Source organism: Danio rerio, chromosome 17, assembly GCF_049306965.1.
Source record: "Danio rerio strain Tuebingen ecotype United States chromosome 17, GRCz12tu, whole genome shotgun sequence".
NCBI classification, from domain to species: Eukaryota; Metazoa; Chordata; class Actinopteri; order Cypriniformes; family Danionidae; genus Danio; species Danio rerio.
The window spans coordinates 17,096,898-17,115,361 of NC_133192.1; the positions used below are offsets into that span (position 1 = coordinate 17,096,898).

Consider the following 18,464-nt stretch of genomic DNA (forward strand, 5'->3'; position numbering starts at 1 on the left):
CAAATAATCATATCAGTACAAGCGCTTTGATAGCGCTTTGAGTTTGCGAAAAACGCATTACAAATAAAATGTATTCTTATTATAATTTAAATGACCTTATCTGTCAAAAGTTTGTGCAATATTCATATCCATCCCTATATGATCAGATGGTTTCTTATAACTTCTGTTTTTCACCTCTGTCATTTTCTAGTGTTTTTATTTTATTAAGAGAAAGCAGTGATGTGATGTATTTGAGTAATAATGTATCCAATGTATAATATGTTGAGAAATGCAAAGTCTTTTGAGTGAATGCAAAACTTGATTCACAAACAAATCTCTTGAATACAAATGGTTTGTGTTTGAACAAAATCTCTGCCCATATTTCGGAGAAATTGAATATCTTAATAATTAGACTAATTAGTTACGAGGCTAATGTTTTTAGGCTAAATCTACTCTGACTAAGCATTAAAGATATTAGCAAATAGCCACCTTTTCTTTTTTAGGCTACATTTATGAATAAAAATATACTGTTTACCCACAATAAATGATGAGTAAGGCATTTACTTGGGATATTTTGCATGCCACCTAGCTTTTTCTCCAGCTGTTTATTTCTGCGACAGAATAAACAAAGTCAGCATCTACAGAGCACAGACAGTACGTTTTGCAGTAGCTTTTTTCCCCCTTACCCAATCCTGTCAACAAGACTACTTTGTGAGTGCATTAGCAGCTATTTCCTGAATCGCATGTATTTTATATTTGAAATGAGGACATGGATATAGCCGGTATGGAAAGCCCAAACCAGCACATCCAGTGGAAGTAAGCTTTGACTTTTTTGGTTTATATAACATATACTGTACCTATGATATTGATTAGACCTGAGCATTCTTGTTTAATTTGATCACTTGAGTTTAGCTGAGATCTAGATGGTTAAAGATTTTAGATGTCTAGATGTTTAAAAGGCTTTTGTGGCGACCTTGGTGTAAAGTAACAAATTACAAATACTCAGATTACTGTAATTAAGCAGTTTTTCTCAGAAATTGTTATTTACAGAGTAGTTTTACAAATGTGTGCTTTTACTTTCCCTTAAATACATTTTTAGTGCTGTATCGGTACTTTTACTTCTCTATTTTCCTTTAACCTGCAGTCACTACTTTATCTTTTCATGTCTATGGGGACAAATCAGTCATGTGAATCCTGTCCAAACAAATCGCACATATCGCACAAGACATGGGCAATTTATAAATGCAGCAAACTGTTTGGAAGCATTAAAAATGTCCAAGAAAATGTCCAAAATCTTTACACACAATGACCAAGATCTGTTTAGATGCAGGTCACTGATGAGAAGATGGCTGATGTTTACTGTATGATGACCAAAATGGCCTAAAACAATAACTAAATGCACTAGAGAATGTTATGTTTACGCGTCCACAAGAATCATGTAAACGCATCAGCTTTTCACAGCATAATACTCACTTCTCACTACTGAGTACTTTTAAAAAGTCCATTCATACGTTGAGTAATATTTACAACAGATACTATTACTCTATACTTGCACTACATTTTTGGTCAAGTAATGGTACTTTTACTTAAGTGTGATTTTTCAGTACTCTTTCCACCACTGGTGGCGACCTTGATTTATTGCAATATGAAGTTGTTCAGTTGTGTTTTGGATTTATAAAATGAACAAATCAACTGGTTCTTGTTTTTCACTGTTTTATAGGTGTTGAGGACTTTTGCATCTTTAACTTAAGTGTTGTTAAAATTGCTCACTTACTGGCATCATTAATGGCTTCATTTTCACTGTGAAGTATTTCTCTTTTTTTTTACTTGACTTTTAAGTACTTTAACAGACTCTTTGGGGATTTTTAATGCACAAATCCAAAGTCTTATGGGGCAAAACTTATGTGCACAAATGTAAAGACTCTTTGGGCAAAGTAAACTTTTTTTTTTTTTTTTTTTTGCACAAACTTTTTTTGCACAAGTTCCAAGCGGGGAACCAAAAGTTTGTTTGCAAAGTCAAAGTTTCTTGAGGGAATGCTAATGATTTGAGTGTGAATGCAATGTGTCTCTGGGAATGCAAAGTTTAGCGAGTTTAATATAAAATATTTAGTGAAATTATTGTAAAGATTATTGAGCGAACAAAAAAAAATAAATAAACAAGCAATGTAATTTTTGATTGTATTCCAATTTTTACCATTGCTTTTATATTAAATAGATGTACTTTAAATATTTACTAATGCATTATTAATACATTATACAACATTGTGTTCCAAATATGCATGGGAGCATTCGTGTTATTAATTATTCCTAACATAATTCACGTGTAGTGTGTCAAATTTGTCATTACAAATCTGCATCATTAGCATTCAAAGAGAAACGTTTGGAATTGCGGCCATCTCTGAGAGGAGGCAGTTTGTCTTGTTGTGAATGCAAAGAGCATGCAAATTAAGAAAAGAAAATCCAGCCGTATTACTGTAGGGTGCCAGTCGTGGCAAACTGCCTTCTGTCTGATGTTCTCTCAACAGGAAATAAATTACAAATAGAAGAAACAGTGGGAAAAGAGGTTGACTATGATGGTTTGATTCCTTTTCAATCTCTGAGTTGTTCCTGTCAGAGTTTATTAGATCATTATATAAATAGCTCTTTGTTGTTCTTGTTAGAATAAAAGAAATTCAATTCATTGAATGGTTTATATAATGTTTATGATATTACAAATCTTTAAGCAGTTGAAACAAGGGACCTGATTATATCAGTGGAAGTTATACCAATCTTTTCATGATTTTCTTCCCATCCATTTAACTTGGAAGAATAATTTCCATCCAAATAAGAGCTGTTCTGTCTGTAGTCCTAAAATCCGGAACAGACTAAGCATTTTCAAGCCATGGCCTCCCCTGGGATTGTTTTTATGTATTTTTAGAACAGAGGTTTTGGATTTGTGAGTAAAATAAGGTCTGTGGTTAATTTTACTTGATAAAACTTTGTTATGCATGTTGCTAAATAAGGGCTACAACTTCCAAAGGGATTGTAAAAACATATAGCCTGCAGTTACCTGCTAGCAATTCAGGCCTACGTAAAAAAAAAAAAAAATTAAGCTTCAAAATGTATCTTTGAGGTAAATAGTGTTTGAGTTGTCCACATATAACTATGAAGTAAATTAAAATCTGCAATGCAAAACTCCCATATCGATCTGGGTAAATTACAAAAATTTAAAGTGAATAAATAAATGAATAAATATATAAAATAGTGTTAACATGCTTGTATACCATTTGTATAACCACAGTTTAACCACAAATCCCATGTTATACTACTGCAGTGGCGCCCCCAGAAAATTTTCTTAGGGGTGGCCAGAAGAGGCCGCACCAAATCTTGGGGTGGCACACTAAAAAAATTATGAATTCAGTGTAATGTTATATTTTTGTTTCTGGTAAATGAAATAATGTAGTTTTTATTCATTTAATTAATTCTTCTTGAAATATTGCAATTTATTCCTTGAAGTACATGGTCAAACCAAATAAAAATCTATGTTTAGTTTAAAAACACTTATATATATATATATATATATATATATATATATATATATATATATATATATATATATATATATATATATACTGTATAAATAACTTTTTTTTACGTGCTTTTATTGTACATCATACGGTATATGCCATGTCTAAAATTAATGAAGATTAATGAGTTTATTATTCCCAGTGATGGGTTGCAGCTGGAAGGCCATCCGCTGTGTAAAAATATGCTAGATAAGTTGTCGATTCATTCCGCTGTGGTGACCCTGAACTGAACAAAAGGCATTACTATACGCACTCACTATTTTGAGCCATTTTATTAATGCAACTTCTTCTATTGATATACTGTACCTTAAGGTAAATATTAAATTGCCTTTGCTGTCTATTGAAGGTGTGTTCATGCTGTCAACGACGATCGGGGAGGGTAGTGGCGGTTCTAGTTTAAATGACACCCTGGCAAACCACCCTATACACCCCACCTCTCTTAAATTGTCAGATTTGTTATTTAATAAACATAACAATTTATTTATATTTATTCTAAATAAATACAATTAATATTAACATTATTACACAATTATTATTCTAAATAATAAAAAAGAAATCAATCCCAAATATTACTGGAAAACAACTGGAGTGATATGCCAAGATCACTTAAGAAACCTTTTGCATGAAAATTAATTATGACAATTCTAAAGAATTATCTGTGGTCTTAGACCAGATCATGGCTGAGAAATCATGTTATGAAGTCTTACCTCCCTGACTCATTATCCATCCTTTCTGCTTTAAAGCCATGCTTAGTGAAAGTAACATCATCATCATCATCATAATCATCATATTATATAAACTTTAGTCGACTTTTAAAACTCGCTGCGTGCCGACACCTCTGCACAAAGGGCTGTTACTCCGGTTTCACGGCACATGAGCGGCGCCTATTTTATTGGCGTGCATGGAAACAACCAACCGGGATTCACACAGGAGTGCGTGCGGGAATGGTTTTCTACGCGCATGCGTCAGTTTGCTTTCACCAGCATTGAACCAGAGGGGGAGAGCTACGTCATTAACACCAACAATAATTTAGTGGCTGCATTTTATTTATTTATTTATTTAAATATTGGGAATTTATAAGCACATTTTAAATCAATAATGTCAACAGCAAAATTATATTGGGGTGGCCACAGGGGTGGCCAGAGTTTACCGTGGGGTGGCCGTGGCCACCCCTGGCCACCCCTTGGGGGCGCCCCTGTACTACTGCACTGGAAAAAATACTGGGTCCCACACAATTCATTCATGTTGTCGTAACAGAAATTAGGTAATTAGGTTTTGCCACAGCCATATCACCCTGCAAGCCCAAGGTTATCCACTGAAGTTAAGCAGAGCTGAGCCTGGTCAGTACCTGGATGGGAGACTACAATGGAACTAGGTTGCTGTTGGAGGTGATGTAATTAAGGCCAGTAGGGTTACGCTCAACCTGTGGTCTCTGTGAGTTCTAATGCCCCAGTAAAGTGAAGGGAACATTATACTCTCAGCAAGCGCTGTCTTTCGGATGAGAAGTTAAAAGCTAGGTCCTGACTCTCTGGGATCATTAAAAATCTCATGGCACTTCTCGTGAAGAGTAGGGGAGTAATCTCACCCATCATGGCCCCCCAATCATCCCCATCCACAAAATTAACTTTATCACAATAGTTGGTGTGTGGTGAGCGCACTGGCGCCGTTGTCCTGTGGCTGCTGCCGCATCATCCAGGTGGAGGCTGCACACTGGTGGAGGTGTGGAGAGACCTCAGCTCCCCCCCTACCTGCCTCATGATTGTGAAGTGCTTTGGGTGTATGGCCATGCATGATAAATGCACTATACACTTTACATTTACAACTTTAAGTTGATTTAACATAAAACAAAAAACCAAGCAAAAAGAACGGTTGTTTCAACTAATTTTTAAATAAGTAGTTTAAACAAGCAGTGGGCGAAGCGGTGGCGCAGTAGGTAGTGCTGTTGCCTCTTAGCAAGAAGGTTGCTGGTTCGAGCCTCGGTTGGGTCAGTTGGCGTTTCAGTGTGGCGTTTGCATGTTCTCTTCGCATTCGGGTGGGTATTCTCCGGGTGCTCCGGTTTCCCCCACAGTCCAAAGACATGCCGTACAGGTAAATTGGGTAGGCTAAATTGTTCCTATAGTGTATGAGTGTGAATGAGTGTGTATGGATGTTTCCCAGAGACAGGTTGCAGCTGCAAGGGCATCCGCTGGGCATCCGCATATGCTGGATAAGTTGGCGGTTCATTCCGCTGTGGTGACCCCAGATTAATAAAGGGACTAAGCCGAAAATGAATGAAGGAATGAACAAGCAGTAATGTTTTGAGTGTGTAGCTCAAATTTTGCTCAAACCATAGTTAATTTGTGATTCCGGTGGGGTGAAATTTGTTTTTGTAGTGAAGCATGATTAATTTCCTAAGGCTTCATTTGAAAACGACACTTAGTGGCTTCTTTTTTCGTTATTTGCGTAATATTGAGATGTTTACCTCAGGACAGATTCAAATGACCAATAATAATAAAAAAAAAAGATAATAGTTTTACTTCTGACGAACAGGCGGTTCATTTCACTGTGGTGACCCCTGATAATTTAGGGTCTTAGCCCTGAAGGAAAATTAACAAATCGCAAACGATTGTACCTATATTACAATATATAAAATATTTTGGTGACGCGGTGGCACAGTAGGTAGTGCTGTCGCCTCACAGCAAGAAGGTCGCTGGTTTGAGTCTCAGCTGGGTCAGTTGCCGTTTCTGTATGGAGTCCTCCGGGTGCTCCCGTTTCCCCTACAGTCCAAAGACATGCGGTACAGGTGAATTGGGTAGGCTAAATTGTCCATAGTGTATGAGTGTGGAGGTTTCCCAGAGATGGGTTGCAGCTGGAAGGGCATCCGCTGGGTAAAACATATGCTGGAAAAGTTGGTGGTTCATTCCGCTGTGGCGACCCCAGATTAATAAAGGGACTAAGCTGAAAAGAAAATGAAAGAAAGAATGAATGAATGAATAATATATTATTATAGCAACAATATTTTCAAATAACTGACTATATTGTTGGCTTAATTACCGGAAGCAATAATACCAACATTTTCCCCTGATTGTTTATGTTTTGGTCGACATAAACTCGATTTAATTTTAAGTATGAGCGCATATTTTGAAACGTACCTTTTAAGTCACAAAATAAACTTTTTATTTTTTGGCTTAGATAAAGTAGCTATCAAAAAAAGACTAGGCAAGAAAGATTATGTAATATGCAGCCAGAGTACTATTTTATGATAAGGGAGCTGAACTTCCAGAACTGCGTCGCATTGATCCCACGAGCCAAAGGGATTCCGTCGATCACTTTAGATGATGTTTTGGCATTTGCGGATGCATTTCACTCATGCATTAGATTGAAAGCATGCATAGTCCCTGAAGCAGAGCTTTTTCGGGTCATATGTGCTTTTCTAATCCTTCTTTTCCTCCAACCCTACACAGACAGCTGTGGAGAACGCGCGTATGCCCACTGCCGATGCCATGTGGTCAGAGCAGCTGTGCGGCTGATAACCAATGACAGGCAGCAGGCGCCGCGCGGGGCTGCAGCACGCGTCGCGTCGCGCTGATATTTAAACCATCCACACATCGCGCATGCCAGAGATGCGAGCTGCAGCGATTTGTGCGCCGACGACGGAAAGATGCTGCCCTTCCCGAGCCGCCGCCGCCACCGCGTTCATGGATTAAGCAGGATTTCAGGACGCACCTGTAGATTTTCCACCGGCTCTGCATGATGCCTTATGCGAGACAGCTCCTGATTTTAGTGCTCTTCCTGGGCTCGTTTGGGGAATGCCGGAATAAACACGCCACGAGAGAGAGGAGGTGGACGGGAGCTGTGGAAACTCAGAAGCATGGGACGTAAGTGGCAGATCAGTCTTTGACAGCTGAACTTGCATTGACATCTCGTGCATGATGACATATAGCTTACCTGTGCATTGTTGTTGATGGGGATGGAATAAGATGCTGATGCGTCAATGTGTTTAGTGAAGCAGTAATGGCAATGAAGATGATTGAAGGTGCCTGTCAGCAAGTTCAAAACATCTTTGTTGTGTAACAAAAATTCAGAGATTTTGTTTTAACTTGCATTTCTACTTTAATGCGTGATGGGGGAACGTTTTTAGTAAGTTAAACTCACTGGATTTAACTGTTAACCACCAATATTTAGAGAGCAGAGAGAGTAAATAGCTACTGTCTATTTAATTATAATAAAGATCTAATATAATTCAGATATGCAATACAAAGTAATTGTAAAATATGTCTGCCTTTGTTTTATTTATTATTTATTTATTTATTGTTTTGCTGTTTGCCACATAAAATGATCTTTTCACCTGACATTGCAGGAATATGTTTCAATCAAGTTCTACACCCTTGTTTATAACTAAAAGTAGTCTTAGTTTTAGATTATGCATCCACTTCTTTGCATTTTGACCCAAACATTGAGTTTTATATGGAAAAGCTAGCTTTGCATTTTAGAGTTAATTGATAACTTATGTGTTTTTAACAACAAAAACTAATTTATTCTTTCAAACTGAGATAAAAAGAGAAATTGAATGTCAGTCTGGTTGTGGATTTTTGCTTTATTCACTGATTTTCAACTGACAATGCTTCTGTCAAGTAGTGTATTAACCCTTTAACTTACAAGATTTTATTTTGAACAGTTTCTTTGGATAAACTTTGTTTCTGACGTCTGACATTTTGCATTTTGTTTTGTTTTAGCTGTAATGAAAACCATGAGGAGAAATGTCAACCAGACTGTTAAGATGCTTATTAAAGGGTGTAATGCAGTGTTACAGTCTACAGATTATGCATCTATTTCTGTACCACATTATTGTACAGTATGAAACTGGCTTTAACTTAAAATTGTGCATTTTTACACCAATTAAACAATTGTAAACCATGATATGCACATTTGCAAAAAACAACCCAAAATTGTCTGGTGTTCAGTTTTTGTTATGTCACGTGGTCTCTGGATATGAAATCCAGGAATGCCTTAATCAAGAAGTCACACTATAAAGGATCGTATAATTAAAATTAGTCTTTAAGTAGTGTTATTGCATGTAATTATTTGGATGTTGACGCACATAGCAGGTAGCTTTGAATTATATCAGATATTTTTTAATACATCAACCATTTTAAATAGTTTTTAATATAATTATAGAAATGATCTCTACAATAAATCTTTTGCTGTTTATCACATGCTCATTTAATCTGAAAATCCAGGAATACCTCGAAGTTACATATAAAATTAATCTTAAAGTAGTGATTATGCAATAAATTCCAAGCACTGTGACCCATATATTGCATGAACCTTACACTGAAGAAAAAGATGTCTGCAAAACTGTTGTATACTATTTAAATGTGTTGAATTTAAACAAACAAAGTATATTTAGTCATGTTTAACTTAATTTATTTGTCTAAACTCAGCCCAAATAAACTGTTTACAGCCACTTTACTTTCAAAAACAAAAAGTAAATCCAAAGAATAATCTTTAAATAATTTTTTTCAGTGTATGGGGAAGAGCTAACTTTGCATTTTAGGTAAATATAAATATATTTATAGCAAACTGACATGCAAAATTATAGAAATTAGCCCTAAAATGCATGCATGGTTGTCAAATTTTGCTGCACTTGTCACATGAAGTGCTGTTTCCTTCTGACAGTCCATGAATGCCTTAATCAAGTTGTCACACTAAATCATTATTAAAATTAGCCTTGGAGTTATGAATTAAATTCAATGTATTTTGACAGGCATTCTGTATGAATTTAATGGACGAAGGCTAGCTTTGAAAACTATTGAAAGCAGCAGAAATTAATTGAAAATGCCTGGCTGTAAAACTTGTTTGTAAAGAATAACTTTTGTTAATCAACCATGGCGTTGACATGGTTTGCAGCCGGTGATGTTAGGTTAATATCATAAATCATATATACTGTATCATATAATGACTGAGTACAAGTCCATTTCTGATTCTGAAAACGTTGCACAAGAACTGAGGTGATGGCGTGCACTCATCCACAGATGTCTCTCCCAGACTCAATTTTTTCGACCACCTTTATTAGCCTGATTTCTATATGACAGCAGAGGGCCATAAATGAGGCCAGGGGCCGGGGCGCAATTATCGTGACCCAGACAAATGAAACCGCCACTGAACCGAACACGTATCACTGGCGTGCTCTCCAACTGGTGCTTCTTTACTCAGACAAACAGCCACGTGTCACAAGCACGTTTCCCCCATCTGCCGGGGACAGTACATTGGCACAAAGCTATGCTGACATGAGTACACGGCCTCATGGGTCTATGAAATTAAAACAAACAACAAACCGGCGTCTTCAGAATTACCATGTTGTTAGAGTGCTAAAAGCCAGCAAATTTGCATCCAGCAGTATCGGAGCAGACAGGGTGCCAGTCATGGCAAGCTGCCTTCTGTTTTATACTCGCTACAGGAAAGAAATTACAAATGGCAAGAAGCTGTGAGGAGTGAGGCAATCGACTACTCATTGCTGTCACTGATTATAACATCACTACTTATAGAGTTAATTATGTTCATTGTTTGACTGGAACAAGCAGCCTTTGTGAAATCCACTGTCGATAAGATTTCCTGTCATTTGAAACAGATCCGGCTGCTGCTAGTTCACCGCTGCCTTAACAATTTGTTGATACGAGCGGCGTGCATGATCTTAATCCGTCATTACACTTTTGCGGCAGCTTTTTCACAGAAATTATGTAAACGTCATTGACTTTGAGGGTTCATGCTGCTTTTTTTTCTCTCTCTCTATGTAACCTCTGCTAGTTTTCACATAATAATAGTGTGTCTGTCCAAACTCATGATATAAGAGGCTGATCGGAGTGTTTTTGTGACTTTGAATTCATGCAGGTCGCTGGCGAAGAAGCCACCGGATGTGACGAAATCCCGACGACTGAAAACAGAGCAGCTGCTGAAAGTGGATGATCATGACTTCACTATGAGGCCTGCGTTTGGAGGTTAGTTCATCGTTCTGAAGCTGGGATTCCCTTCAGTTGTGTCACAACCTCTGTTGGGAGCCTGAAAAATCTTCAAATGCAGGATATGTAGTATAAAAGGTTTAACGTCAACTTCCTGCGAAGATTTGTCACAAAAATGAGACTGCTGTACTTGGAGCGTGAGAATAAGAAAGACACAAATCCTGTTGACAAAGCTAAAAAAAAATGTAGTTGTAAATAATATTATTAACCTTGAATGCACTAAATAATGGTGCATTGTTTTGCACAGGTTACACATATTTAGTATGCACAAGTGGAAAACATGCAGGTCATTTTGTTTGTCCAGCGGGCATTAAATCTACATTGGCTCCCTCTAGAGGGGTAAACAATATCTCTATAATGCGCTCTTGTAATTAAGATTTTAACTGCAGTGCATGTTATTTGGAGAACTGGAATATCTAATGTGCATTATGCAGGTAAATGTAGATTATTGTTGTTTATTACTATAGGACACATAACAGTTTCATAATGCATCATATAACATACAGTTAAGCTCTTTAAATACAAGACCAAAATATACATCTTTGTATTTAAACCTAGATGTGAATATGAAGTTTTATGAGTCTGAAAAAATGAAACATTTAGCAGAATCTGATCCTTAAATATGTGTAGGGCATTGCATATGTCAGTTTCAGGGTTCTTACACCTTTTCTAAAGTCAAATTTAAGTTTTTCAGGAACTTTTCATCTGCATTTTTACATTTTTCCAGCACTTTACAAGTGTGGTAAATTACATATTTACATACAGATACATACTTTATTACATTATATCATATGAGAGGATATAGTATTTCAAGGACAGTTTTTGATATCATGTTTGCCCCAACCCCAACATTGAATTACTTAGTGAATTACTGAAACTTCTTGAATTACTTATTTTAAAGTTAATTATTACTTATTTAGTTAGATAAATTATTTTGTAAGCAACACTATTACATTATCAAGCAGTTATAAAGACATCATCCAAAGTCTTGAAAACACTAGATTAAAATTCAAGCATTTTCAAGGATTTCCAGCACCAACATTAATCTTGCAGTTTGGTCATTTGACTCTTTTAGGGTTTTATGATGTTTGTACTCTGAAAAATGAAGACATTTAGCTCTCTGCAATGTCATAGAATTTGCTAAAATTGGGATCATTATTAATCAAAAGTAATATAGCACACTGTAAATTGGGTCCTATTTTATATTAGGTGGCCTTAACTAATATGTACTTACATTGAAAATAATGATTTGTTACAATGTACCTGTAGAATAAATACACAAGTTTACATTGTACTTATGCTTGATTAAATACCTCCATATAATGAAATTTAAATAAATCTGTAATTAAATCTGTACTTAATTTCTTATTAAACTGTTGTCCATTACTCACACCTTAAGCCACCCTTAAACATACCCAAATCATCAAACCTGTCTCTAACGCTACCCGTATCCCACTTCAAAAGCATGAGAAGTGTTCCATGTTACATGCAATACATTATGGACACCAGTACATAAATACATTGAATTTATTTTTGAATGCAAGTACGTTGTAGTTATGTAGCAGCGCTTGACTACTATGGTTGGGTAGGGCCCCACAAAGTTATGGAAGGCCCTGCATTGCCCCCCAAAACTCCACTTTTTAATAATGGTCTCTCCCTGCTAACCAAATAGAACCCATCCTACCCAACCATGGTCTTCATTACCAGTTGCAAATTGACTCATATACACTATATATATATATACACTATCTGGCAGATGTCTTGTTGCCTATCCAGGTTTTAGGAACAACAAGTAATAACTTAACTTGTAGTTGATCATTTAGTTTTAGAAGTGGCTTTTATGAAAGGCAAAAACCTAATTTTACCAAAATAAAATATGATAATGCAGTATGGTCTGACTTTGTTTTGACAAAAGTCTTGTCACTTGTCACGGAAATGATGTACAGTATAGAATATAAAGTCATGGTGCAGTGGAAAAATTAATTAATATTGTGTAAGACTCCCATGAGCTTGGAGGATTTTATCCATACATCTCTGCAATGACTTACATAAATGATTAATAAAGTCATCTGGAATTGCAAAGAAAGTGTTGTTGCAGGACTTTCAGATTTCATCAAGATTCTTTGGATTCATCTTGAATGCCTCCTCCATCTTACCCCAGACATGCTCAATAATGTTCATGTCTGGTGACTGGGTTTGCCAATCCTGGAGCTCCTTGACCTTCTTTGCTTTCAGGAACTTTGATGTGGAGGCTGAAGTATGAAGAGCAGTGCTATCCTGCTGAAGAATTTACCCTCTCCTGTGGTCTGTAATGTAATGGGCAGCACAAATGTCTTGTGTCAAATGTCCACTCTGCAGATCTCTCGCACATCCCCATACCAAATGTAACCCCACACCACGATTTTTCTTTCACCAAACGTGTCTGATGAGAATCTTGGGTCCATACGAATTCCAATAGGTCTTCTGCAGTGTTTGTGATGATTGGGATGCAGTTCAATGATTCATCTGCCACTTTTCTAAATGATCGACTTGAAGTGAAATGATTATATTTTGCTTTTAAATCTGGGGTCGACGACAAGACTTTGGTCAGGTACTGTAGTGTATATGCTGCATTACATTACATTATTGTAGCAGTTAGTGCTGCAGTTGTATGCGTGATTGTGTAACACTCAATATACAGATTACAAACACGTAATTTTCATAGAAATGATAATTAAATGACAATAGTCATTTCAATTGTTCTGAAAACATTAATTAAACTAAGCTTCATTAAAAGGGTTTTAAAAGACTCAAAGTTGATGCAACTCTTGCTGAAATTCACAATTATTTTCAGGCAAACGTTCCACTCATATTGTTTCTGCAGTAATTGAATTAGTCATTAATTCATGTTAGGAATAACAATGGATTGTTGGTCTGTAAGAAGTCTGTGTGTTTTGATTTAATTTATGCACTGACATGGATTTGCTTTGAACATGATTTCACATATTTCTTTAACAAATCAATAGCATATTAAACTCAGTCAGATCAATTACAGTTTTAAGCCTTTAGCCTGGCAGATGGAGCTTTGTACACTTCAATTCAAGCTTTTTACACAAGTTTTAATGAGATTGTCACAGTTAGGAGAGTTAACAGTCAATCAGATCTCATAGAAACAGCTGGATGCGTGTTCGAATTAATCCACTGGGAAGATGAGATCCTTAAATAAGAAAACTCTTCCCCAAAAAATGCAAATTGTCATTATTTATTCACTCTCCTTTTTTTCCTAACCCACATACTGAGATATTCTCAGAGGATTATGGTGATAGTCTTAATAACAAGTGGGGTGTGTGGTATTTATCATCTATAATAACATAAATTTGTTTTAATGATGTGCAAGCTGACGTTATTGAGTGTGCCATTCATGCTGTAGGAGTTCAATAGCATTCACTGCATGGTGAAGCTATTAAAAAGCAGTTAGAATGGCCCTATAAAACAAATTACAAGCAAAAACAAATCCATGCGAGGGTGTGTTTATATCTAAATATAGCAAAAGGGTTCCTGAACTACTTTTTTATTAGTTGTACTGTTCTCTGAGGTATACTTATGCCGTTATCGAGACTTTTTCACATCAGAAACAACACAATTCAGCAGAATAGGCTCATTTCTGTCCTGTTTTACCACACATAGTATAAACAGGCTAGGCTAAGAAATAAAGGCCTGTTCGTTTGATTGGCTAAAGGTTTGCATATTTTAAAAAATGTCACAGCTTTGCTTCTAAGATTTTTGGCCCTAAGTTTTAAGGTCTTAAAATGTGACAGAGTTTTAAACGTCTACATGTTTGACAGCCTAAAAGATTTACATACTCAATCAGTACACTTCAAGCTATCTTAGCAATAGTGAACATGTAATGAAAGCAGCCACTCACACTTAGATCCAATGGGACAAAAGCAGTTGGCACATCATCTTCTTTTAGTTTTAATCTTTCTGAAAATCTCGTAAACAATTTTTTGGTAAAATGAGTGTGAACGAAGGACCAAGCTTTTACTAATGTGATCTTTGATTAAAAATAGCAGTTTAATGCATCTTGTTGTCTTCAGGGCCATCTTTATAATTCGGTTTCTGCATTGACCTTCGTTTGCCTCTCTTGTTATTTATCTACTGGATGTGCAGATCTTTGCACAGAGCTAAATCGAGGGTGATGTAGACCTTTAACTATTCCAAATTAAGTCTCATATTTTACAACCTGTTGATTAGGCAGATTCGCTTCAGTATGAGCTGTTTTTTTTGTAGATCAACAAGAAAGCTATAAGTATAACTTACAATAAAAAAGATTTATAGTACAATGACCGCATGTATGTCAAAAGATATAGGCTATTAAAGCTTTGTTATTTTTCAGTTTATAAATTTCGCTATTTTGCTATTTTCCCAATTATCAGCATGAACACACACGCAAATGTTAGGATTATTTTTTATTACAAGAGTTTAACAAACAGGAGGTTAATTCATGAAAATGTCTAGAGTGTTATATTTTAGACACCACAATTATTTTTTCCGTCTAACCATTACAAATATTAGCACTGCAGACCCTGTAACCTTCTCACTGTCCGACAAGCTTTCTCTATCAGCCAAGGCGGTCCCATATCAATTTGTGCACTCCCCAAGAGTATTTCTAGGAATATTTTTGGAATATTGACCTACTGATTTGAGCCAGAATCAGACATAAATGTCTGCATTATGCACACAAGAGATGCATTCAGAATGTGAGAGTAACTTAAAATAAAATCAAACTAAATCAAACAAAAAAGATGAAAGCAACAAATATAGTTATGGAAAGTTCGGATCATTCATTCATTTATTCATTCATTTTCTTTTTGGCTTAGTCCCTTTATTAATCACAGGTCGCCACAGCTGAATGAACTGCCAACTTATCCAGCAAATGTTTTACGTGGCGGATGCCCTTCCAGCTGCAACTCATCACTGGGAAACACCCATACACTCTTGCATTCACACACACATACACTACGGCCAATTTAGTTGATTAAATTCACCTATAGCACATTGAAAAAGTGCATCATAAAAAAATTCCACAAACATTTCTGCTCATATACTAGTGGTTTGATCAAAGACTATAGAATGCATAAGATATGTCACTCTTCACATCTTTTTGAATAAGGTAAAGTAATGGTCAATATGGTGAATAAACCCCTGCCTACTAGTACAGGAGCCAATCATCGAACGCTATAGACTGACAATACTCTGGGGTAGAGGCTCGAACCAGACATGATTTACTGCAGATTTTGTGTGATTTGGACATTTAGAAATAAAACTAAAGACACAGTTGTTGTTTAATTTTATTGGTGATTCCTAATATGAAATTCAGTGGTAAACTTGGCAAGCAATTTTGGGGAATTTGATGTTTCCCCATTCAGACAGAATGCCTGAGCATACTGCCCGAGAGGCATTTCAAAGGGGGCCGCCGAGTGAAATGACTTGCCTTAAAGGGACTTTGGTTTGATTGTCATATTGATTTATCTATGACAGGCATGTAAATGTAATAAGACTTTTCAACTCATACAAGTAGTCAACATGAACTCTAAATATTGTCTATAGGCCCTATCATATACCTGGCGCAATACATGTTTGGCGAGATTTGTTGCTAGATTCAGACCAACGCAGCCCTAATTGAATAGCTTTGCACACTGTTGTTTAAATAATACATCCATTTGCGCCACTTTGTGGACTCATGGGTGTTCCGGTCTAGAAAGGAGGTGTGTTAAGGTGCATTGTTGGAGCATTGCTATTTTGAGGAACTAAAATAAACTGCGCAATAGAGTCCAGCGTTAGTTATGCGTAGGCCCACGGTATCTGCATGAGCAGATTTCTAGCCATTCATTGAGTCTATTTATCAACTTGTGTAAACGTGTGTAAATTTATATTTATTCAGTTTTTAAATTAATTACTGTAATATTATTGACTAATATGAAAATATTAATATGATTTATTTTCAATACAGTTTTTAAAGTAATATTCTCTATCTTTTAGTAGATATATTATATGAGAGACTTGCTTTGTTTACCAAATATAAGTGGATCTAATTGGATTTGCATTGTAAACATTAAATAAAGGTCGAAAAAGGTATTACATTTTATTTCATATATAAGGTTTTAGTTATACCTTATTGATACTCCCAAAATAATTCTGCATAAATCCACAGATCTTTAACACAATTCTGCGCAGAAATAGCTAAACATCTCCACAGATTCTGTCTGGCCCTAGTTATGCGCCTTAAACCTGTACACATTGCTTAAACACAGGATGTACAGCAATACTCAAATATCTTTACATATGAAAAAGGAATGAAAGGATTAAATAAAATATTTAATAATATGCAATAAAATATTACAAAAATTATTACTTTCTTCATAATTCTAAAAACCACTGCCTCCTTGCCTCATCTCAGGGGGCTTTTTCAGTTTATTCATGACAATTTGCTTTTGTACAATGTTATTATTGTTCACAGTATTTTTTCATCTATGTATATTTATATTTGCTTTAATAAAAAACAAGTTTAGATTAGTTCATTCAGTCAGTCATTTGCAGCTTAGTCCCTTTATTAATCTGGATTCACCACAGTGGAATGAACCACCAATCCAGCAAATGTTTTATGCTGCGGATGCCTTTCTAGCTGCAACCCATCACTGGGAAACATCTATACACACTCATTCACACACATACACTACGGACAATTTTAGCTTACCCAATTCACCTATAGCGCATGTCTTGCTCTTAATGCTTCTGCACCATGCACTTTAGACTTTGCACCCAGATCATTAAAATAGAGCTCTATGTGTTCTGAAAGTATGAGCTGTCCAGATTCATAATAATGTTGTCATTGGGGCCCAACGGCATTGCTGTTTTTCATAACATGTAATTTTTATTGTGCAAGCGTATAAAATGATTACAGAATAACAGCTTCAGAAGACATTTATTGTGCTCTTTGACTGTCATGGTCACTATGAACTGCTGTTGCAATGGTGTAAAGATAAAAAAACATGTCCATTTACCATCCAAGGATGAAAATAGCAGCACAGGGGTTTGAAAAGAAGAGGCTAAGTAAATCATGTCTGAATTTTCATTTTTTTTTTGTATGATCTATTCCTTTAATGCAGACACTTCTTTTAGTCTAGCATGGCTAGAATGGTATTAAAGGATGATATAAGGGGGAGCTCAAGGCTTCTCTTTGTACGACACTTAAAAGTTTGAGCAGTAAAGGCTAAGAACTAATGAAAGTTCTCCTGCCAGTCCATACAGACCCCCTATTCTTTTTTTAATGATGTGTTCCTATATAGGGCAAAGAAAAAGGAGCATTCTGGCGTTTGATGCCGTTCCTCCTATGAATAGAGTATCTAAAAAGTCACTCATTTGGATGCTCTGACTCGGCGTACGTTTGGGAATTGCTCTTTGTTCAGCAGGGGGTCACAGCAAAGGGAATGAAAATAGCCCAAACATATTCCCCCCCTCAGACGCATGCACTGATCTGTCAGCTCTGCCACTGATGCATTGTTGCATTGGTGAAAACCTCACTGCTAGTTCAAAACGTAATGTAATGAGTTCATCTGCCAACCAATACCATCGATTCATGTCGTATTATAGATCTCCACCCGAGGGTTTGAAGGGCATTTACATTTATTGCTCTCCTAAAAAACTTCAAAATGATTTTTTAAATGCACTTATAATGCATTTTTGTAAAAAATAAAGTAAAATAAGAATTTTATTCTTTATTTTTAAATCATTTTAAACATTATTATTGATCTATTATAACTTAAAGACAAAAGTTGAATAATATTTAATTTGTATATGTTAATTTATATGTGTTTTATTCATTTTATCTTGGTGATTCAGACACCAAAATCTGCAAATGAATAGCAAAATCTCTAGGCAA

At 36.0% G+C, this 18,464-nt stretch overlaps 1 protein-coding gene across 6 annotated transcripts in view; it reads left to right on the forward strand.

The window, feature by feature from the left end:
• gabrr2a (gamma-aminobutyric acid type A receptor subunit rho2a) overlaps window positions 1-18,464 on the forward strand; it is a 68,405-nt gene that overhangs the window by 10,708 nt on the left and 39,233 nt on the right. For 5 of the 6 annotated variants that reach the window (XM_073927501.1, XM_073927500.1, XM_017351674.4 and 2 more), the window contains exons 4-5: window positions 6,989-7,402; window positions 10,416-10,522. In XM_073927501.1, the coding sequence (XP_073783602.1) occupies window positions 7,275-7,402; window positions 10,416-10,522 (235 nt within the window). In that variant the 5' untranslated portion in view covers window positions 6,989-7,274. Of the gene's footprint in view, window positions 1-6,988; window positions 7,403-10,415; window positions 10,523-18,464 lie in introns of those variants that run through there. The other variant, NM_001045376.1, reaches the window with a different exon arrangement.